The following is a 24,023-nucleotide window of genomic DNA, read 5'->3' on the forward strand; positions in this document are numbered from 1 at the left end:
AACAGCAGAAAGACATAAAAATGGCTTTTCTTGCCGCCATAGCCTACAACTCAGACAAAAATATGTTAGACAGAAATTGTCTTATCTATTAGTAGAAAAGACATGAAATTCAATGGTACTAAGTAATCTTTTGCACACCTCTATTTTAACCTTTCTCTTCAATCTCTTGACAGGCTTAAATAAGTGACTAAACACGTAGCGGTCAGAACATGCCAGTGATAGACAAACAGCGAAAGGAAGGCTCGGTCACCAGTGGAGGCTGTGCGGCAGGAGCCATGTGGTGCTGGTGGCTGCACGTAGTTCAACAAGGTATTTTCTTGAATCTGTTTTCTGTCTGTATCTACACACACAGTGTGTGCAGGTAAAGCAAATAAATAAATAAAAAAAATCATTCCTGCAGCACAGGTTTCTTGCTCAACAGGACAGCAACCTGCAAAGCTTCAAATCTGTTCCTACCTGGCAGAGGAGTGACAATATGTACCAGCCATAGACAAGCCTGCTAAAATGGAATAAACTGGGGGAAAAAAGGATGCAGTTATAAAATGTTTAAAAACCTGATCCTAAGGCAGCTGCAAAACAGCAAATCAAAGACTCTTTCTGGCCAAAAATGTGGAGGCCTTGCAAGTTACTATGCTTAGGAGAAATTGATGCAATGCTGTTTCTCACAAAATTTCTGAGCACTGTTCCTTCAGGCATTGGAGGGATTAAGAAAACAGAGGCAGTTTCTTGTGCTTCTACCAAGTCTCTTCCAGACAGCGTATTTCCAAACCTGCCCCTCTGGGCTTTTTCTCAGGGTCACGCTTATTTAGGTTGGGTCTGACTTTCTGCTCAGTTCTGTGTTTTTCTCTTCCCTTGCATCTATAGTCAAGCATCAGAAAAGTTCCTCTTCCCTGACGATTCAGTTTCTTCAGTGAATTTACATATGTCTTATACTGTGCCTGGTGCAGATACTAAGTGAAAGTTGGTTGCTTCACCAACTTATAGAACTTCAGTAACACAGCTGGATTAGTATAAAACCTACTGGAGACAAAGATGAATATTCAAGCTTAGGACATCTGTTTCACCCTTCAAGACACTTACTGATTTACTGAGGTCTTTAAAATTAATGCGACGCTCCATTATATTTTCGATCATATGGTTAACCTGATCCGCTTTCTCCAGAGCTGTAACAAGGACATTAGTGTTTCCAATTTGTGTACCCAAACAGCATCTCTTTTCCTCATCTCAGTTTTCTATCTCCCTTCCTAGGATCCTTGTCTACATTTCAATACTCATAAATCATACTGATGCAACAAAATAATTTCTTTTATTGTGAAGTGTCTTACAGGGTCAGCAAGATCTTATCTAGAGCACTGCACACATGTCAGAAGCTGCAGTTTAGGAGTTGTACCTTTCAGTTAAAGAAAAAGACAGGCTAGGAAGGTAAGCCAATAGCTTTCTGTACAAGGTCTAGGTGCAGAACACTGAAACCTCAGCAAAGTATCAGATGGACCTTGAAGGCCACATGAGGGAGGGCACAAGACTCTTCCCTCCCACTGGCAGGAGGATGGATCACTAACAGCAGCTAACTCAGGGTAGGCTGGAGGGGAAAAAAAGGAAAACTTGATGTAGAGGTGCTAGATTAAATGATTGAGGCATCCCTTCTTGTGCCTTGACCTTTCAGAGAAGAATGATTACATCTGAAGTCAAGCAGGCTGCATAGCTTGGGAATTTGAGCATCACCTACAGAACACGGTTTTCAGTAGTGAGGTGGCACCTCTCAAACAGCTTGGTTGTTGCCTCACTCTGGTGGGTCCTAAGTTCAAAAGGTGGCCATGCCCAAAACTGCCCAAGACTTAGGGCTCCAGTTCAGGCATACTTAAATTCAAAGGAGATGCAGAAACAGGGAATTTCTTTGCCTCTGTCCCCATGAAAGCCTCGAGCCACTGTTTTCTTAGAGCACCTTAACATCCCATGGGATCAAGGCCTTCATGAAATACAGTTCCAGCCACCACTTTTAAAATATTATTATAAGTGCCACCTTCCCTGAACAGCTTTCTGATCACCATTTGTCAAGAAAATGACAAACCTATTCTCAGTTTTGCACCAGGTGATTCTCTAAGCCTGGAAGGAAGAGTCTTAGCCTGAGGCTTACAGTCTCCTCTGGAGGAAGAGGAGGGATGTACTTCATCCTTCCAGGTGTGCCAAGGAGGGAAAAAAAAAATCCCCTCAATGTTCATTAAACTGAGCAGGAGGAACAAATAAGTTGGTGACCTGTAGCCCCACGACTCGGGAAGGAGGGGGCAGCGCTCCAAGGGTGCCACTGCTCTTCGAGTGGTGTAGGTGCCCCAGCTGAGGTCTGTCCGGGGAGCTCCCGGGGCTGCCCGCCCCTCCGGGTGAGGCACCCCGGTCCTTCAGACATATCATAGGGCTCAGGGTGTCTATATTTTCAGGTCAAAAAGACTTCTGGCAGCTTCTTTATAAACACTCTGGGGGCTGTGGATGCCATTCAAAGGGGTTAGGGAGCGCAGCATCGAACTTCAAGGTACCCATGTCTTTTTTTGTTTCTGACTGTTAGGAAATAAGCCCCCAGGGAGGCAGTCTCTTACCAAAAGCGTTCTGGCCTAGACATACCCTCCAGCAGGAATCAAGAGGCAGCTGAGGGATGTGGCCTGGCCATACTGTACCTCAGAGGCGCCGGAGATGGCAGCTTTCCTCCGCTCACAGGTTACGCCCTACTCCAGACCCGGGCTCGTAGACACAAGCCAGAAGTACCCCAGTTAGCACATTCTCAGTGTTAAGTCTATTGCTTTTTATAGACAGCACCGGAAAAAAGAGGCTTAGCAAAGCCATTACAAATGCAAACACGTACCCTGAGTGTCACAGCTACAAAAGGAGGTATGCCGGTCTCCGGTGTGGAGGCTTGGCTCGTGCAGTCCCTCTCCGGTCCAGCAGTCCCTGGCACTTCTTGGCTCCTGCACAGGGTTTAGGACCATGTAATCTGCAATGCTGACAGCTGAATAGTGACGAGCCTGGTTCTCCCCATCAGTGCAAATTTAACTTCATGACTTGCATCGGGAGAATTAGCACTACAATACCTGCTAGCTGGAGTACCGGGATATTGCTCTGAACCAGACAGTCACTGAAAACAGAAAACATCTATCAGTTTGAATTCTGAATCAATGAGCTAAAAGAATATCCTTGCTTGAGATAAAAGACTGAAGTCGTCAGAGTTATTCTATACCGTTCGACTGACTTTGCTTTCTATTTGTATGACCTTTTCCTTTCTTTACATTTTCCCTTTTGCTTTCAAAAGCAGAATTTTAAAAAAGTTGTATTAAAGATGAGTTCGAGTGAAAATGATTTATTTGTTTTGGAGCAATGTTAAGACCCATTTCCAGAAAGAATGGAAAAATACAGTCAAGATCAAAGAGTTTGAACAAAGACAAAGGTAAGCTCTTCGGCACTGCAGACAAAGCTCTGGGTGCAGGAATCACCGTTCCCAGAAGTCCCTGCTTGACAGTGGAGCATCGGGAAAACCCAAAGACCAGCATGCAAGAGCAACTAAAGGTCATAGCAGCAAAGAAGGAGTATGAAAAGATGAGATTAATCTGTCGGGAACTGCATACATATCAAGAAAAGGCTTTGACGAAGATCTGCCAGGAAGTTGAGGCAGGCAGGAGAACTTGCTTGAGGAATAAATGGGAAGAACCTCGTATTGAATTTGGAAATAGCTAGCACGACCTATCGGTGACCATTTTAGGTGAGAAAATGCTGGCATATTCCCAAGTACGCTTGTGCAGATAAAAGAGAAAAGCCTTTGCTACTATGATGTTTGCTTTTAGAACAGACACTTGAAATATTTATAAACATGGGATTTTTAGTTGCAGTTCTTGTGACATACTTTAGGTTGATTCTCAATAATGCCCTAAGTACTTGGAAAATACATAGGTTTAAGCTTAACAAGTTATGATAAGGCTAGCATTATATCTGACCTCATTTCAGTTAAAATAAGAGAAAATCCACTGAAAAGCCTTTCCCATGTCTCTCACACCTATTAGTATTTAAAAATACATGCAAAAAACTCCATATGCACTAACAAGCGGGAGAGTGGAAAAGACTACAAGATAAATATCTGTAATAAGGAACTTGGTGCCTTCTCTCCAAAGCTGGTCTAATCAATCAAAATGTATTGTGCTCTGCATATTTGCCTATTATATTTGCTGACCTGTGTGAGTAAAGCTTACAAATATTGGCAGTCTTGTGCTTTTCCGGAAAGGAGATTTCAAGTAAGGCACCATCCATCATAGCATCAGCACTCTTAGGAGTTGTTTAGAAATAAGCTAGGACTTCTTGGGTTGTTGTGGGGCTTTTAGTTAAAAATTGTCACTGTTATAGGAGTGGTTACCAACAAGCAAGCTATCACTATAACGGCACATGTAACTTGGAGATGGAGTGACACAGTTGCTGCCCTAGTAAGCCTACAACTTAAATGCATTAATTTGTCTATTTCCTGCGCTCATCTTCTTTTATTTGCCTTTTTTTGCTTGTTTATTTGGGTTTGTTGTTAGTTTGTTTGTTTGTTTTCTTTTATTGCTAGCCTATTAGCTAGAAACCTCCACTCGGAGGAATCAGACTTGTCTGCAGTTTAGACAGGTTAAACATTATTGGGAAAAGCCTATGTGGAGGGAGTTGATGAAGTTCCACCAGGAGCGGCGGTCATTGCCCAGGATGGTGCCAAGTGCCAGCGAGAGCCTCAGCTTTCCCTGAATTTCATTTGCCGGTTGTCAACAGCCGGTAGGATCAGGCCCCACTCCTGCAAGCTCTATTAACATATAATTGGATTTGTTCAAAGGCTTCCCAAACAGCGCTGTTTTATCTCATGCCTTGGTTATCTTTCTCGCATTTAACAATCGGTTAAATAAAGGGCACAGGCAAGAGCGAACAATTCTGCTGGGACCTGCCTGCGCTTGGCCCAGCTGCGTGGTAGCGATCAATAACCTACTGATGTTCCAGCCCTCGCATGAACACAAGTTGGCTTGAAACGCAGAGTGCACAGTTTATGTCTCTGTCTACTGCCCGTGCATGTTACTTAGAAGGAAAAGCAACTTAATTTCTTTATGTTTGACATTTCTGAATGCAGTTGTTACTTCTAGCAACTATTAAAATCATCTGGATTTCACAAAAATCTTGGAAAGGTATTTGTGTACTGAAAGCATTCATGTAAAATGTGAAATCATAAGGGAAATTTTGTGTAGGTATGGATTAAGTGTGGCTTAAGTGAACAGGATTTATGGCAGCTATTTTTTACTAAGAGAATAAAGTAAATTATTACAATTTTAAAAAAAAGTCTCAGAAATGATCGGTTTTGTTAATTTTTGCCTTTAATTTCAGGTATTTTTCTATGCCTTCTATTTATTTTATTATTGAGACTTTGCAGTAAAATTGAAAGCAGACCTCAGCAATGCCCTAAGTTTGGACAGAAATTATAACCTCATTGGAAAACAAACCAAATCTCTGTGTAGATGCAGGGTATGCTGCTGCTGTTCTGCACTCTCTATCTGTTAAAATTCAAAGAAAAAGATCTACTCTGAGATAGAACCAGAAAGAGAATGTTTCCAACTAACTGATAGTCCTGAATTTTTGCTGCCAAAACCTTATTTTAGGCACATTGTTTTCTGGAAAGCTACAAGTAACAGCTTAAAAAAAAAAAAAAAAGTTTTATAATATGACCAGGCTTCCATTGCATGTGGATAAGTTATTTACTTAACTTTAAGTACACTGTATTAAACTTACCTAAAGCCATAGACTTCAAAGGTAGGATTGGCAGTGTGCAAGAGGCTATGTAACTATCATTGTTGAGGTACTTCAAATACTTAAGAAAAATATCTGTTGACAGGCCTGAAAACCGGCATTTTCTGGCAGTGCATATTCAGTGCACTGAGAGCTATAGAAACGGTGATGGCTCAGTGTCATTTCCTTGCTCCTCCACTGTACCTCTGGAAGGAAATCGGAGGTCTTTGTATTTTCTAAGCTCCTTTTATCTTAGGCCCTTTGAAATTATCAAAGGAGCTAGCTAGTCAAAACCAGCCTGGAAAGCGGAGCTGCTGATTTTACCCCCATACATGCCATAATGTGGTATTTAGTTTCATGAATCTTATAGCAAACCTTATTCAGGCAAAAATGTATTTACCCTTGTTTAAGTAGAAAACAGTTAAAAATGGAGGAGTTGAAGTCATCTGCACCTTAAAGAGAGACACGCAAGGACAGGGACAGCATGTGTCCTGAGCTACCTGTCTCAGGCATCAGACTTTGACCTGCTACTTCACGCTTCCCGAGACAGAACCTAAGGGCATAAGCAGCATCAAACAGCACAGCTACACAAAACGCAATCGGCGCTCTGAGGTGATCCTTCTGCCTTTACTTTCTTACCTATAAATGGGAAGGATACTTACTTAGCTCCATCTCACAGAACGATGGAGAAATCCATGCTTTCCATTTCAGGCTTTGTAGACCTCTGGCAAAACTAAAAACACACACAAGTGTTGTACAACCAAGGTCATAAAATAAAGAATGAAACTGAATTTTCAAATGAAAAGATTTAGGGGGGTTTTGAATGTGTAACGGTTTCTTGAGATCAGCTTTTTTCCCCTTTTTATGCCAGCTGCTAGTTTCTACTGGTCTTTTTGGAAGGCCTTGAAGCAAGTCTTTCGTGACGTATGTGCTCTTAGCCTGAACCAGTGACACAATCAATCTTCTGAGCCACCGTCATCCCCTGCACTTTCATGACACAGTGCTTACACTGCTATATTTTACTGAGGAAATGAGGTCACCCAAGACTCACAGACTCCTAAATACAAGTGCCTGTTACTGTAGAGCGAGGCAGAAAAACAGGAGCAACCTCAACCCCGGCGTGACTGGAGAGCAAGGCAGCCTGAACAGCCCTGTCACGCAGGACATACCATCAGGATATACTTGTGCATGGGGCCACATAGCAAGACCCATAGCACAGGATTTCTGCCAAGGAAATCCGCTTCTCTCCATCCAGCATAGGGATGAGGAAGAGCGAGAAGAGCTGCAGGACTGCCCCGTACATGCAAATAATGTCAGCACTGCTGTGGAGGAACAACAAAACTGGAGCAAAGAGTGGGGAGGGGAAAGCTGAAGCCACCTTATCATTTAATAAACTCATGCCTAATCAATAAAGAAGCAAAAGCAAATACAAAAACCCTGGAGTCCCGCCTGCACAAAGGACTGGGGCTTGAAGTAGGGCTAGCCCCTTCGCAAGCTCTGGAGCTCTACCCCACACCGAGTTTCAGACCCATTTAAACTTCCGAGCAATTCCCATCGGCACTTTATGGACACCAGCTGCAGCCGTGGTCACTCCAGCCGGGGAGGCAGCGCTGCCTGCGCCTCCTCCGTGGACGGGCCCCACCTCGACGGAAGGTAGGTGGGATGCAGCAGAAGGTGGGATGCAGAAGGTGGGTGCAGCCACAGAAATACAAAGCAGCAGCATGCAGAAAAATAAACCCGTAAGGTAAAAGTCAGAAGAAGAACACACAGCCACTGTAAGAAAAAAGGCAGGGGGTGACAGCAACCTGGTAAGCTAACAAAGGAGGAGGAAGGAGGAACTGTTAGAAGGGCAAGAAGGTTTATCATTAAAAAAATACCCTCCTCTTCCCGATGTGTTTATTTTGGGAACACATTCATTGTGCATGTGCAGCTTATCTCTGTAGCTCAGAGAAAAGTATAGATCAGCTCTCCGCTGTCACCTCAACTGACAGACAGCTGCTGCTGCAGCGGAGTGACAGCTGAAAAGCTGCACGATTGATTCCAATACCGTCTTGCTCCATTGCAGCTAACGAGAGGCTTGTGTTCATTCTGCTTTTATTGAAGTGATTTCTTCTAATTGCCTATTTAACACGTTAAAAAATACCGGGAGATACAGGTCAGTGGTCCAGTCTGATGCTCGGGCAATGTTTTCCAGGTACAAATGAAGATTTGCTTATGCTCAACACAAAGGCTGCAGAGAAAAAAATTAATGATCTTATCAGGTAAAGCAGGTGTTGTGGTCACACCGCCAAGGTCACTAGCATTAACAAAACACTCTGAAAACAGAATTGTGGCATGTTCCCAGCAAGGTGCTGGAGTGTTGTAGAGATAATGTGCTCAGCCTCGAGGGGAAAAAAATATGATGCGCTAACACTCGCTAACAGCTGTTAATGGCAGAGTATTGTGGACAGGAGAAGGATGTTTGACCTACCAGTCCTTTGGAGGAAGATGTAAACAACTGGCTTGATTCCCTGCTGCCTTGCCCCTGCTCTGGCCTTCTATGCTTGTGCCAAGTAAATGTGGCATATATGCTAAATGCTCTCACATCAAAAGAGCTGAGTTTTACCACCACTTGCACAGATGTAAAAATCTACGGAAAGTGCAAGGTAGGGGAAAATTAGGGCCTGGAAATGCAGGAAGAGGAGCTTATGCAAGTACAAAGTGAACAGGGAGACTCAGAAATGCAGTTATATAGCGACTAAATGAAAACAGCATCTTTTAACTCCGCTAAGTGGTGCCCCAGGAGCCTTGTGAGTCACAGCTACTTGCTTCCATGACAAAAATACATTGTTATTGCCTCTCTTTCCTGAGCCCGCTGCAGAGCCATTGCATCTAGAAAAGAGACAACACAACTCCCTTCTGGATCAGCAGACCGAATAACCCAAGGCCAGCTGCACAGTTCACTTCTGCCGAGCTTACACCTGCAGAAGGGCCGCCGCAGCCCCTGCCTCACTTGGCAGTGCAATGGCATTTCGTTACGCGGAGCACAAGGCATACCGTCGCTGGAGCTGGGACACCCTTAGCCCTGCTCCACTCCGTTAACAAATCCATACGTGCCTTACAGCCTTGCTGAAGGCGGCAGTAGCGTTTCACCCACCACAACTTTTAATATGGATAAGGGCGTACAAGCAATAGAGACGCGTTTGTCCTGGCCATCTCGGTGTGAAAAGAGATCAAAAACTATTTACCTGTAAATGAGCACATGGATCCAGAGGTCACTGCATGAAGTCACCACAAGGTGTTATCAATTAATATGTATAATATGACTGAAATAACCAAGGAGCTGCTAAAGTCCTATGTACAGCCCCCATCAGTTAATATGTAAAATAGGGAGAGCTTAGGAACTAACTGCTAGACAGTGGGACTTTGTAAATAAGTAGGGTGTTTAAATCAGAAAAGGTAAAGGATTGTGGTCTGGTTAATACATCTTGAAGAACCGCCCGGAACTGCCAAGATTAGGGAAGAAGTAGGTAAAAGGTAATTCCTACAGGGGGAGATCACGACCGCTGACTCATTGACCACCTACTCAAAAGAAGACAATGAAGGAAGAAGACAGAGTCTGCGCACTAATTTACATGAGGGGCGAAGAAGAACGAACCAATCATTAAGGAAAATAACAATGAATATGTATTAGTTAAGTGTATAATTATGAGGATTTTTGAAACAAGGGTCTGCTGTCTTGAGACAGGCACCCATTCATATGCATCAATGAAATTAGTTTGAAAATACCTCCACACTGTGTGTTATTGGCTTGCACATTGGGTAAACAAACCCTGTTTGTGGGACAACAAAGGCACTGTGAAGAATGTATGTAGCCTACAAAGACCTCCACCAGCCACAACAGATTCTTTCTGAAGACACAGAGTCACTGAGAAATATCTCACTTCAAAAGGCCTTGGAGCCAATGAGGCTGAAATTCCTAAGCATGACTTCAGAGAGAGGAACTGTGTGGGGCCTGACAAAACCATCTACTGCTAGAAGATCAACATGGTGTGCATCTTTTCTGAAACCCAAAGTGCTGCCCTGACACAGATTTAACATTCAGCTGAAATTTTTAGAAACAAAACCAAAGAGAAAACCAGAGCGTGACAGTTTGTGCCATCTGCATGGAATACGAGCTTGAGTTTTAATAGCATCAGTTATATCATTATTAAAAAAATATTTTTATATTCAAATCCACTTACTGATTATAAACCCTTGAACAAAAAAAGCTAGCGGCATGTGCATTTGCACCTGCTGCCTTTGTGTGCTCCAGCTGACTTCTTGCATATGAAATTCTGCATCAGTGGGGATGGCAATACCCTGGTAGGCATCCTTCCCCCTTTCCCCATCCTTTTTCTGATGCACTAGTACAGCAGAGTCTGCTAAAAAAACCACCCAGAAATACTCATTGGAGTGAGGGGAGAATAGAGTACTAGAAATTAATACTAGTAGAGGGCAGGCTACTATTGTGATGCAATGAGAGCTGTATTTTGACAGTATCCTCTGGTGCTTGCACTGTGCAGCCAGTCAAGACTTTACTACACATACTCAGATCTTGCTGGAGACTCACTACCCCCTCAGCTGCACAGCCAGTATTTCAGGCTCTTTCTATTTTTATAAACTTCCTAGGCACTTTCCTCATCTTGCATTTAAAAATGTTATCTTTAACTGTATCCCAAGCCCCTCCACCTACTAAGCCATTTGCAATTCCTCTACCAGTATTGAAATAAATGCTATATAGAATCAGAAGCCAGAATCTGCATTACAGCTTCATTACAGAGAGAACCAGAAGGACTAGAGTAGTAAGACAACTTGTATTTAATCAAGAGTTTATACAATATGTTGCAGGTTTTTTTCCTTTAGTTACATTTGATAGATTCTTCTTCCCTCAATAGCTACATTCCCGGTTGGACATATTACAGACCAAGCTAAGCACTCTTTCCATCTGCAGTTCCTCAGGCTCCAGAAAGACTAGTTACAGGATTAACTAACTGCTCAACAGTATTTGCATCTGCAAACTAGTTCTACTTGTCACATCTGCTTGGCAGCCCAACATCAAAGCAAAGAGGGAACGCTTTCCCCTGCTTGGGCACCAAATTCTCCTCCCACAGCCAGACCTTGCGGCTGCATTAGAGAGCGATGGGTCCAGCACCGTGCCCTGCCCCACCGCCTATGGAGGTGTCACTGCACTGAATTCAGTGCAGAAACAATTTAGGTAAGGGGTGAGAATGGCTGCAAATATTTTTTCAAGAGTTTAGACAGCAATAGGAACTTTACACATAGCAAAAGCCAAACACGCATAACCAATCTATAAACCTTCCAAAACGTTGGAGACCTTGTTCCTTTTTCCTGTATTTTGGCCATGTGCTCCTCCAGTACCCTTCAATCACAAGAAATGCACCTGAGAAACAGCTTTTTGAGAGAACGGATCAATAGAAGCACTACGTGTTGCTCTTGAATTCGAAATGAAGTGATGTGTTCCTACTTGGGATGCCTAGAGAAAGATTAATAATGCACACACCTCTGTTGCTGTCACGTTATTTGTACAAGACCAGTTTCCCTGCTTTCCCCCGCAACCAGCAGTAAGATGGTAGCCTAATGTTTGCAGCTCTCTGAGAACAAGTAATAGGAAAGGTAGCACCCAGCTGAAACCACTGTATTCTTTCTATTCACATTAGGTTAAAATAAAGCAGTTTTGCAATAGCTGACTCAGCCTGGATTTGAATCCAGGATCTAAAGGCAAATTAAATTTCACCATCCACGTTAAGAAAGCAATTCAGCTTCTGAACTGGATCAGCTTTGATGCCGCACTAAAGAATTTAGTTGAAATATGGTATGATGAAAGACTCCTGTTCAGCAGCAGATATAATTATCACACTGATCTTAATTAGATCATGAACTTGACTTTAGGATTCCCAAAGGAGTACTGAAAGCTTGGTCCAGTTACAATGAACTTGGTCCAGAACACTGAAGCTTATCCATCAAGATAAATATATTACTAGTTCTTTGATATGACAGATGCTTGATGAGTGACAGAGCAAATGCCTTTTTAACTATGATTTTTAAAAAGAATTCTTAAACTGCACTAAAGTGTATGCTGTTATCTTTGAGGGAAAAAAGTACAATACATGAAAAGATTATTACAGAGCACATAGAGCACAGTTTTTCAAGCACTGGTTTCAGAATTAAAAACATTTGAACACAGGTTCTCTCTGTGGAGAGTCACTTTGTAACCAATTCAAGCCTTTAAATAGCTATTGTTTTAAAAAATTGTCAGCTACAGAAATTGTTTTTCCTTCAAATTCCAAATGCTGTCAGGCCAGGTTGATTAAAAAGTTGCATTTAAAAAAAAAAGGGGGGGGGGGGGAAGGCAATCTAATCACCCCTTATAAAAGTGAAAACAGCAACTCAATTTTTAAAGCATCATGAACAAAAGGCTATAGCCCATCTATCATTCACATATGGATTCATGTAATGATTCTTCAATTAGAATTATTATCTATACAGCAGCTGAAGACTGAGAACTGCTGATACACTGCAGATGAGAACATTTGCTAGTCTCTGGGCTCCAGCCTTTCTTAAAAAATGATGATCGCACAATATAGATTGCTCGGTTTATATGTGTATTAAGCTGCAATGCCAGCATTTACATTTGCAACATTACAATTTTGCTTTCTTAGGCTCAAGAGAATTTGCTGCATCTGGTAGATTTTATTTGCTTTGTATCTTAGGCAATCGTTATGAACAAAGTGTGAAAAGACAGGATTATTGCTCAAGCAGTCCTTTGTTTTGTTCATTATCTCAGCTACTACAAAAGAAGTAAACTAAGAGTGGGCCTGTGAGATGGGTCATTCAGTGTCAGTTTGCTTGCACTATATTATCCCAGTGCTATTTTTATAAGGCAAGTCCATCTGCTCCTTCATTCCTTTCACCTATATAGATCCACATAGTGTAAGTTGTAATATCAGAGGGAAAGAAAAGCATCTTGCAGAACAGTTACAGGCACCATAAGGGAGGAAAGTCACTTTGGCAATTCAAACTTCAGCAATCTGAGAGGTCTTTGCCTAACCACATACCCTGCCCCATTGCCAAATGCTATTGTCTTCAGAAGCAGGTATCGATAGAATATATGTTCTGCAGAAGCAGAACGGGAAGTGTGCTAGCTCTACAGCCACCATTTTTCATACCTGCAATGCTCAAACACACCTCACTTTCAGTATTTGTTAATACACTGTATGAACTGTGGCAGCTTCCGAGCAGACAGATCACTTTGCTACCTCTGCTACAGGGCAGTAACTTTTGACAGAGCAGCAGACTAGGTAGCAAGAATGGTAACCTCCTGAATTTCTCTTTCTGAATCCTCAGCTCTTCTGGAATATTTCAAGTGCTTGCCCATTCCTGTTTCACAGCTGGTAACCACATGCTGTGACCTAGAAGATGACAGAGATAGGTAGCTACATAAATAGTAGCTGTGAGATAGCTGTACTAAATGGGCATGTGTTCTTGGTGCTTCTACGGATTCTTGCTGTCTGAACCCCAAGTATGTTCTGAAGCCCAGGGAGCCTTCCTATATGTCTTACTAGTAACATGGATGCTGGAGACAGCAAGTTGGCTTTTGCAGATTTTTGAGGTATGTGGAAACCTTTAGTGACATGTGCCTATGCAGAGATTAGGAAAAGGACTGCAGTTAATTAAGAAGCTTCTTACTTCACTGTACAATCTTAGAAAAATCTTCACAGAAGGCAAATATTGTTAATATATTTGTTTTACTCTGCATAGTTTGACAAACCTATGCCCATGCTATTACCATCTTTCACAGTACTACTTTTAGTGGGCGAGACGTGCCATAGCCATGAAAGCTCCCCATATCTCTTATACAAAGGAAATGAAAGCTCTGCTAATGGCTGTATGTTCCAATATTATTTCACTACTTTATTATAGATATTAGTGAATAGATAATAAGTGATTTATACTCTTCCTTGGAAAATACTTTTTATCTACTGAACCTCCTAAATAACCAATTCTTCTCCATTTACTTGAAAGTATATTGCCATTTGAATTACTTAAAATTTCATTATATTTATAGTGACATTATATAATGCTTCCATCTCTAAAAAAATACTAACTGAAGACATTTAAGGGTCAAAGCAAGCAAACAAAACTGAAAACTGGTACATGAGCTTACCAAACTTAACATAACACAAATATTTAATTCAAGAGTTTATACACATGATGGGGCACATTTCTCAAAGTATTTTACATTTCCTGACTTCAGGTGGCACCACTAAGATTTGCAAAGAGATGTAATGACACACAAATTAAAAACACGGGGGTTTTTTGGTTTGGGTTTTTTTTTTTTTTTTTCAATTAAAGCTATCATCTTAAAAATTTTTTTTAAAGTAAAAAAAGGTTTAAAAAGTCAAAATCAGAACAAACCTTAATTCTTTCCCTGGATACTTGTTTATAGAGCTTTGTTGAAATTTTCAGCTTGATTTCAAATGGGAAACATTTCAAAGACAGGAGAAACACTACCTGAGAAAGCAGTTCCATCTATAGTAGAAGCGAGTGAATTATTTGCAGCAGACAATTTATTATGAGAACATAAAAAGTAGAGGTTTCTTCCTCTCAGAGAAGGCAACTGTTGTTTTCTTTATTCAGTTTCAGGATATTATTCATCAAATGCTTATTTTAGCTGCCACCATAACCATAGACCTCCCTAAACTCTCGTAACAATAGTTCTAATGTTTGCATTATGTGACTAGTCACTTAAGTAATTTACACTCATTCAGGCACTGAACAACAACATCAAAAACCAGGAAGAAAGGTATCACTAAGGCCTTGTGGTTTTCACTGGCTGCTCCAATATACTGAATATTGAGGCAGTGAGCTGCAGAGTTTTGGCTCCCAAGCTTGTGGATGAGCTTTACTGACTGGAAAAACTGACATATAGCATACTCTCGATTAAAAAAACAAGGGGGGGGGGCAGGGAGGAAGAGAGAGAGGGAGACAAAGAAAAGAAATTTACATGTCCTTATAGCCACAAGGACTCGGTGGCCAAGTTATATTACATTTCTCCTAGGATGTGTTTGTACAGCAAATAACAACTGTGACAGTAGTCGGGGGAGCCATACCTTCACAAGCTTTAATCAATCTAACATGTAACTGTAGCAATAACAATGTAGAAGCAGCAGTCCAATTTAAGCTTAAGATACAATGGACCTCACTAAATGAGAGCACCTTCATGATGATTAGCATACTAATAACTTCAGCATATTAACACCACCTCTTGTATCAATTCATTTGAACATGCTGGATAGACAATCCTTTCAAAAACACCACTATTTTGATTAAGCAATTTACACAGGGCTCTGAAGGATACATGTCTCAGATCCCACCAAACAAAGTAACTAGAGTATTTCCTAACATTTAGAACTCATTAATTGTGGTATCCCCAGTATTACTACATTACAGACAGACAAAGAAAACTTCTTTGAACGTTAAGCTCACTTTGAACAGTAAATGACATAAAAACTACATACAATGTAGTAATTGCATTTAAGAATAACTAAAAGTTTTGCAACCTACAGGACTGTCACTGTAGTGATATGGAACCTTTGTTTCATGAACAGACTCTGAATCTATTGTTTGCTTAATGAATTCAAATCAGCAACTGCACACAGCTACAGAAGCAACAGTGCCAATGGCAAGAGACACTTCAGAAATGGAGTCTATAAATTTTAACAACAATGGACTAAAAATGCCAAAATACCCTCAGGTCTCACTGGCTCTTGAAACTGCTGCATTAATCCCACAAGGCATTTCTCCTTTTCAGTGGGTCTCTGACCTGATAGCCCTATCAAAGAAAAGATGAAATGGAAAAAAAAGACGAAGAAAAAAGACAACTGTACCTCTCGACTCCACAACCTCTTGCTTTCATTATTAAGATTCCTTTGGGTTGCTGAACTATGCAAATAGTTTCCAAGAGCCGAGTACTGACAGGATATGAAGTATTCTAGGTTTTCCTTTGCCACTGAGGGCTGCTTTGCTCTAGGCAGTTCATGAGAGACAAGAACACCTGAAAAACACTACTATTCCAACTATCATTTCCTCATGCAAGTTTCAACATTGTATTTAGTAAGGGCTATCCCAGCACTTATATAAATCTTTAAAAAGAAATGAGAATTGGCAAGTATGCTGATGAGAAATGAGATATTTTGAGAGCACTGAAACATTTCTTGCTGGATGGTCCATACCTAGGAAGGAATTCAATCACTGCCACAGAAAATCTTCTTAATCAAAAACATGTGAATACGCATTCTGTGATTTGCTGAACACTGGTCCAAATAGTCACCCAGAGACTGAAAGGACAGCTCAAGGTCTTTATGAATGTAAAGCTTTACTTTGGCAGATATTAAGCACATTTATATGCTGCAAAAAACTTGTGTCTGGGCCTCTGTCTTGGAAAGAGTATCACCTACTTTCTCTAAATCTGAATTTTGCCCAACTTTTTTTTGTTGTTTTCAGATCAGGAACAAATTTTCTGCACTGCAGATTCACAATGCTAACCCAATACAAACCTGACATACTTCAACCAAAACCGTATCTCCCTGGGTTACTAAATCTGTATCTTCTAGTCCTCAAGTCGTTCTGTGCCTGTATTAGAATTACTTATTTCATTTACACTTTTTTCTTTCTTTGCTTCTTTTCTAGAAGTCTTCAAACACTTGTCGAGTCTTTTCAGGAATACATCTACATCTTGCTTTTTAATTCCAATTGCTGAGGCAGCATTGAGGTAAGCACAGGGATAGTCATTTGCATGTGACATAAAGCCTTTAAAAGTGTAGTTATTCACTGTTTGTACAGACCCACAGGGAACAACCCTGAAACAAACAAACAAACAAAATTGTGATTCAGTTAAAGATGCCTTGGATATTTTATGTGATTCCCTACGATTAACGCAGTTACACAAGTTCCTATATAGTGTAGTATCTGCTTACTCTAAACAAATTAATGTAAGGCAGCTTAGATCAGGCGTTCTCCAAGTTAGTGCCTAGGCATCACTATGAGTGACAGTAGTAGCAGATCCTGAATTAGCTCAAGTCTGTGTGCATATGCATATGTCCCTCCCCCTCTTCAGTTAAATTATTAAGGTCTTTACCACTGGTATTTATGAACTCCCCAGTGTGGGGGGACAAGTCACCTGCAGCAAACTTTCTGATTCTATAACAAGTCCTAACTATCTGACCTGCTCTGTCTCTGACCTGGGTCAGTTCACCCCTCCCTAGGCAACCTGATGACCCTGATCTCCCCGGGATCACCGTATTGACAGCAGCCTTAGTGCAGACATTTGCTTGGCATAGTGTACTGCAGTCCAAAATGTCTGGGTTCAAGTGACTCAGAGGGCTCAGGATCCCAACTTCCCCCACCCTGCCCCTTCCTCTCTACTGTATCTTCCTTTTCCTCCCATCCTATGATGTTAACTTCATATTTATTCCCTCCTTGTAGTGGATACTTTTTGCCACCGCTTTTACCTCTTTCTCATACTAACAGCCTCTACCTATTACACCCTATTTCTCAACACTTTCAGTACATACCCATTCCCTGATAAATCAAGACCCTAATCCACATCCTTACTTGTTAAAGGAACAACTCGCCTTGTGGCTATAGTTAAAGCCTACATGAGCAGTTGACACCAATCAATTGATAAGAATTTACTACCTCTATAGAGACATTCCCTGCAGTTCGTAAAAGAAACTGCATTCAAATACCACTGGGATTAGCAGATCCTTCCACTGTCCAAGTGCTCTGACCACAGGTTATGCAAAAGGCAGTAGGCTACTGAAGTAGGGAGTTGCTATTCCTACCACTGACGTTCAGCACAAGCATAACATTTAAAATCTGTTGAAATGCCGGGTCAAACAGTGTATATGCTAAAAATTAATTACTCGCTTATGTAAAAAAAGGAAAAACCCGATACCTTTATATCAGGCAAAGAATTGGAGAATTTTAACTTCAAAAATTGAACCTCTTGAATCATTTCAGCCAAAGATGGCTGAAATTGCAGGACAGGCCAAGGTTAGGACAGGGAAATTAAAAAGAACATCTAACTACAGTACATACAGATTTACTGTCATTCATCTGTGCAGGAAGTGGAATAATCCAAGCTAATGAAGCATACCTTCTGATGTGGAAACATTCAACTCTGCTACAAAAAAATGACATTAAGTCTATGGCAGAAGTTAGCATGGCAGCAGTAATATTCAGATTAAGGAATCCTGCCAAAACAAATTTTAAATCATTTTCTTCTTCTAAATGGTTTAAACCAAAATCATTAAAAATTATTTGGCTTGCATTTCCATGTACCAGTGTCTCTAAGAATAAATTCAGCTCAGACTGGCTCAGGTTGTAGATTTAAATTTTTTTTTTTTTTTTTTTTTTTTTTTTGTAAACACAGTTAGTTCCGGGAAGCAGGATTTTCTTCCATGTGACAAAAGGCTACATAGGGTATTAAAAGCTTATTCCTCTGACATCCAGCACAACCATATTTGTGCTGCAATAAACAAAACAAAGATCTGTCCTAAGTAGCTTACAACTTAAGATCAGACAACAGCTGGAAACTAAAATGAAACCAAGGGATACTAGGGAATAATGACACTAAATTAAATGGGCATAGATTATCTACTTAGCCTACCAAAGCTAACAAAGGGGGCCTCATTGCTAACTCAGGCAGGTTGACATTATTAGCACATAACAGCGAAGAAGGCAGCTCTATTACTCTCTGACTCGTTATTGTCAGACTGTAATCTGTAATCATGAAACAATTGGTACAAAACAAATATTATAGGATTTCATAAAATATATGCTAATACAACCCCCCAAATTTTTCAACTTCATATAATCCTCACCTCGCTCCGGAAACTTGTCTTGTGAAAAGCATAGATCCAAGCTGTGTAACAGCAGCATCATTATTTTCATCTAAATTCTTCAGTGACATGGCTAAAGTAACAAAAGGTTAAGTTAAAACTACTACAAAGCTTCTTTTTCTCCAGAGAAGACCACAGAGGACAAGCTGTTTCCCAACAATAAAAATCTAGCCAAATGTTTGTGTTCAGATACAAAGAAAAAAAGAAATACAAATACTACATTTCATAATTTCTAATTTTCCCACAAGCTGTCATAGATTACTTCTTTGGTTAGACTGTATGTAAGGCAGATTCTGCACAGGTAGGCAATATTACTTTGGTCTTCAGCAGAATTTTTGGTTAGAACAAATACCTTGAGTAGGAATTCCATTATCTCTTCTACAGCACTATAAGATGATGGGCAAAATAATTATAACCTAATTGATTTTTAAATCTACTTTTTTATAAAGTATTACTGCATGCTAACACTTTCTGCCTGTCTTGATTACAATAAATGAGTATGTTGGACAGGAGCAGTTCTGTAAAAAAATAAAGGGCCCAAGTCACTACTCTTACTTTTATAGTAGGTTATCTTATTGGGTTCAATGGTTTCATATCAGCCTAAGAACAATTTAATGGAGTGTAGTGAACAATGTTTAATATATAGGAACTGTATGTGAAAGTGCACTATGAATGCACAGTATATTGGAATTTTTTTTAAAAAGATAAAAAACAACAATTACCTAAGGAAATGGGATTATGTGGTGTGTCTAACAGTCTCTCATTGTGGTTATCTGCCAGCTTCTTCAGCTCACTTGAAAGATAGGAAAACATCTCCTGGAAAAAAAGATGCAATATTTTTGTTATTAGCCATCAAACAGAGAAAATAGTACCTATTTCACAAAACTGTTAAGCCTCCATTACAACCTACAGGTGCCCAGCTGATCCTCTTTTCATGTGTACCAAGTAAGTGGACCAGGCAATTCTCTGAAATCATTCTATAAAGAAACAGCTCCATTTCCTGAACACTGTTCTTCCCCCTCAAGCTGGTACAAAGCTCTCTATCTGCTCTACTTGGGATGTCAGTCATTCTCTCCGTAGCCCTGAAACCTAGGAACCTTGAAGAGATTCCCACTGCACAGCAGGTCTTACCCCACCCCACTCCCGCAGGAGCTTTCCCCCACCCTAGCCCCCTGAGCCACAAACTGTTACCATCACAGATGGCCACGTTATGGCAAATTGCTCCTTACTTTGTTTTCTCTCTATTAATACATTCCAGACTAAGTAGTGCATTTTGTTACCATGTATCACACAATCATAATTACTACTAGTGCATAGACTTTTTCTGTATGAGAAGGGCAAGACAGTCTCTTAAGGAGATGGATATGAGTACACATTTGAATGTATTTTGTTTCACACAATATATACTCTCCCGAATATTCAGCTCTATTGTGTAGCCAGTCCTCTTCCTGGGACCAACCCCTCCTGTTCAAGCCTACTAAAAGAATTGAGATATCTGAATTTCTACTATCACTTAATTATATTGCAACTTTATTGTGAAAGTATCATAAAACTGAGATTTATAAATCACTTGGCTCAGACACAAGTCACACTGCACATAAAAGGCTGCTTCTCTTACTTTATCCATATTTTATTTCCTCCTTTTTCCCCAGTAGTAATCTATGATAATTGCTCATGCTCTTCCTCAGTTTAATATCTTCCTCTTCACCTATCAGCTCAAAATACTTCTGGACAGAGTGAGAATAAACACCATTCTTCTTACTATATTCTTTGGCTTCTTTTCCATTCTTTTTAATGCTTAGTCTCTCATAAAAACTAGCAGAAAGATACAGACACTGGGTGGTCTTTTTGAAAGATACTAAACACCAGATTTTTTCCTCTTTCTGGCCATAAAGATTGTGCTGCTCATCTGCTTCAATGTGACTGCCTGTTTAAGCATCCTCATCAATTTCTGGACCAGACAAGTGATTTTTCATTCTTTAAATAGTGTTGCCTCTTCTGTTTGTAGACCAGTATCCTGTTCTGACCTGTGGACTCTGACAGATACAAATTACAGCTCGTAATCAAAATTATGTTTTTGAGCAGAACCTCCCAAAGGTCTTATGAAACCAAATGAGCTTTGTGGTAGCTAAGTTAAAAGAATGTTACAGCTGCTTTTCTTGAGCCACTGCAGTGAACCCAGTCTCACTTCATAAGTGACCAAATGAACACAGCTCTTCACCTGTTCTTCCTAATACCACAGAATGAATTCAGCCAGAGAGGAAAAAGTACCATCTTACTGTCTAAACAAATTAGGCTATTGATTCAACAAGAGAATAAAGCTTCTGCAATACTTGGAACAACAACAAAAATTTTGGGAGGCATCTATGGTTAATTATCAGAAGTTGAAATTTGTGAAAAATCATTCTTATTTTTCAGAGGCATTTGTAAATCAAGTGATTTTATGGTTTCAATTCAGAGTTTATTTACAGTTCACCCCGTGAAGCTGAAAAACATTTATGTTTCAAATGTTCAGGCATTTTTGCCTTCCTTCTGGTCCCTCACTGAATATAAACATATTACTCATTTCTTATTTGCTTTCCACAATAAACATCACCAATGTGTTAGCCATTTTATTAGTATTTTTTTGGAATCCAAATCATAAATTAATTTGTGCTCCCTCTGCTGGCTATTTACTTCTACAACTGAAGCAAAGTATTACAGAAATACACATAAATTGTGTCTACTATGGAGATATTGGTGAAATTAGTACTGAGAAAAACCTGTACTGGAACAGGAAAAAACTCCCAAGTAATTAATTTTTGTGTGGTACCTGGGGAATTCTCTGATGCATCTCTTACAGTATTTATTACTGAAAGGACTGCAAGTTGGTATAACCAGTTACCCACTGTATACATGTATTAAATTAAGATTAAATACCTGGGTTATGAGGTGAGCCTTTACATACATAGGAATTTGTTAAAACAAGGGAGAATGGAGAGACAGCAAAAAAAAAAAAACCCAAAGTATGTATTTTCATCAGTTTGACTGAAGCCACCTGAAGACAAATCCAGAACTTCCTATTTTTATGAATGACACTATTTTTCATCTTTTCATTGGAAGCCCTCTAGATATTTTATAGTTTCAGAAGTTAAGCAGTTTGTTGCAAAACAGATTAACGGCCCTTCCAAAAAAAGGAAAAAAGCAGTATTTTTGTGAGGTCAAATCTATAACCAACCTCTATTATAAAATATTTCTGTTACATGGAAAATTTATAAGCACCCTAAGCAATTATATAAAAATGAGCTCTTACATAATTGATTTTCTGTGGTAGGCACTCAAGTTTTCTCCAATGAAGCTATTATGGTAAAGTTGCATTGAACAACCCAACCACTAAATGTCAGTTAAGTTTCATTATTTAACTCACTCTTTCCCCTTAGAAACTTATCACAAAACATAACCAGGCTAGTGAAATGAATGTTAAACTACGTGAGAACATCTTGCACTTATTCTGGTCTTTCTAGCACCTAAAACAATATAATACCTCAAAGAGTATGAAGAACAAGTCAACAATGGTGTATGTATCAAATGTGCCAAATGACTCAATTATTTGGACAAAATGGCCTACTTCCACATACATATACAAAAATGTTTTCAAGTTTTGTAACAGTTATTAAAAATATTTGAATCATACTGTATTTACATTATAAAACTATTTTTTAATAGAACCTACACTAATATGGGTGACCCTTCATTTGTTGTTCCATGGTGATAGGCACTGTTCTTCTTCCAAATGGAAATAACTAGAGGGAAACAAGTAAGGAAAAAGCCAGTAACTCCAGACAAAAAGCAGAAGATGGGGGTACTAAATATGCCATTAGTCCCATATCAGTGACAGACAGACAACTAATGAAGGTCAGAAAACCTTCTGTGTAACCCCCCAGCTTGCTTATGCTCAGAGTCTATAACACTCTGCCTTCCTCCCTACTTCATTCTTATCTGAAAAGATGAGTTGTCCTCAGAGAAGAGCCATATAGCTGTTCATAGCACTGAAGAAGACAAAGCAGAAGAGTAATTTTATAGCCTCTTTGTACTAGATACAGACTGCCAACTCTCATATGCCATACCTGAGACTGATCTGGTCCCATCTTAAATTACTTTTCAGCAGCAGCTGTTTATAATGCAACCATCACAGCCTCTCTTCTGCTTTGCATATTAGACGGACCAGCTGTATCTGACCTGTGAACTGATCAGACCACTTGGCACACCACTTCATGCAGACAAAGAGAGGCTGCAGTGCTGAGCATGGAGACCTGTTAATACATGCCCCAGAGAGCCCCAGTAGAAGGCTTACTTTCTTGAAATGCAGCCAAACATGACAGAAACTGTTCATGTACATGTGTGATACCTACATATACCACATACCCTCATATATAGATTCTTCTGCATTGCAAGATCAAGAATTTTGTTCTGAATTTATAATATACTGGAAAGTTTTAAAAATGTGAAATTAGTTATGAAACTTTTAAATCTTTGTATCATATAAAAGTAATCCAACAGAAACTGCCCAGCAAGTCTTGCCAACCCAATACGGTAACACTAATGCTGACAACCACCACACTCATTTTTTTAAAAGGTCTTTCTTAACAACACCAATCAACATATTTTTTTCTTCAGCACTTGTAAGACCTTGCGATCAGGCTCCTTGTGGACCATACCTCTCCAATACATGCTTTAAGTATGTAGGCCTCTGTGAAGCTTCCTTGCATAGTTGGCATTTGTTTAACTACACAACACCATTTAAGATAATGAATACATTCAGTTAAACTATCTTGCCTCCAGCCACTCTAAAATTTGAATATGATTCCACATATTTCACATGAGGAAAATCCTGCAATATTCCCACGTTTGACAAACTACAGTGTAGCAAACTGACTAGACAAAAAAAAAAAAGAGTAACATATGTCTGTCTTGTTGTAAGAATATTTGATTTTTTGCAATTTTAATATCCAGCATTAAATGGCTTTCCTCTTCTTCTTAAATTCAATCACAAGTAGAGCAGCAATATAAACTCACACTGAACTGTACAAATAATTTATTCCTATCAGAATAATTACATCAATGATAAACCATGAAACGTAAACCCAGTATTTTACTGAATTGTAAAACCCAAACAATGTCCTCCCACTCAGGGTGATTTTAAATATTTTAGATACATACTCCATAAGGACATAAAAATTACTCCAGTTAATCACTCTTAGAAAGTATAGACAGATGGATACAGATATAAAAAGCTCCATCACATCCCAAGTAACACAGAAATACATT

At 39.8% G+C, this 24,023-nt stretch overlaps 1 protein-coding gene across 3 annotated transcripts in view; it reads right to left on the reverse strand.

Annotated features, from left to right (window-relative positions):
- Nucleotides 1-14,909: 14,909 nt before the first annotated feature.
- SEPSECS (Sep (O-phosphoserine) tRNA:Sec (selenocysteine) tRNA synthase) overlaps nucleotides 14,910-24,023 on the reverse strand; it is a 28,493-nt gene continuing 19,379 nt past the window's right edge. For 2 of the 3 annotated variants that reach the window (XM_030019187.2, XM_041125541.1), the window contains 3 exons: nucleotides 19,439-19,532; nucleotides 18,699-18,789; nucleotides 14,910-16,673 (listed from right to left, as the gene is read on the reverse strand). In XM_030019187.2, the coding sequence (XP_029875047.1) occupies nucleotides 16,424-16,673; nucleotides 18,699-18,789; nucleotides 19,439-19,532 (435 nt within the window). In that variant the 3' untranslated portion in view covers nucleotides 14,910-16,423. The remainder of the gene's footprint in view (nucleotides 16,674-18,698; nucleotides 18,790-19,438; nucleotides 19,533-24,023) is intronic. The other variant, XR_003924083.2, reaches the window with a different exon arrangement.

This window comes from Aquila chrysaetos, chromosome 1 (genome assembly GCF_900496995.4).
Source record: "Aquila chrysaetos chrysaetos chromosome 1, bAquChr1.4, whole genome shotgun sequence".
NCBI lineage: Eukaryota > Metazoa > Chordata > Aves > Accipitriformes > Accipitridae > Aquila > Aquila chrysaetos.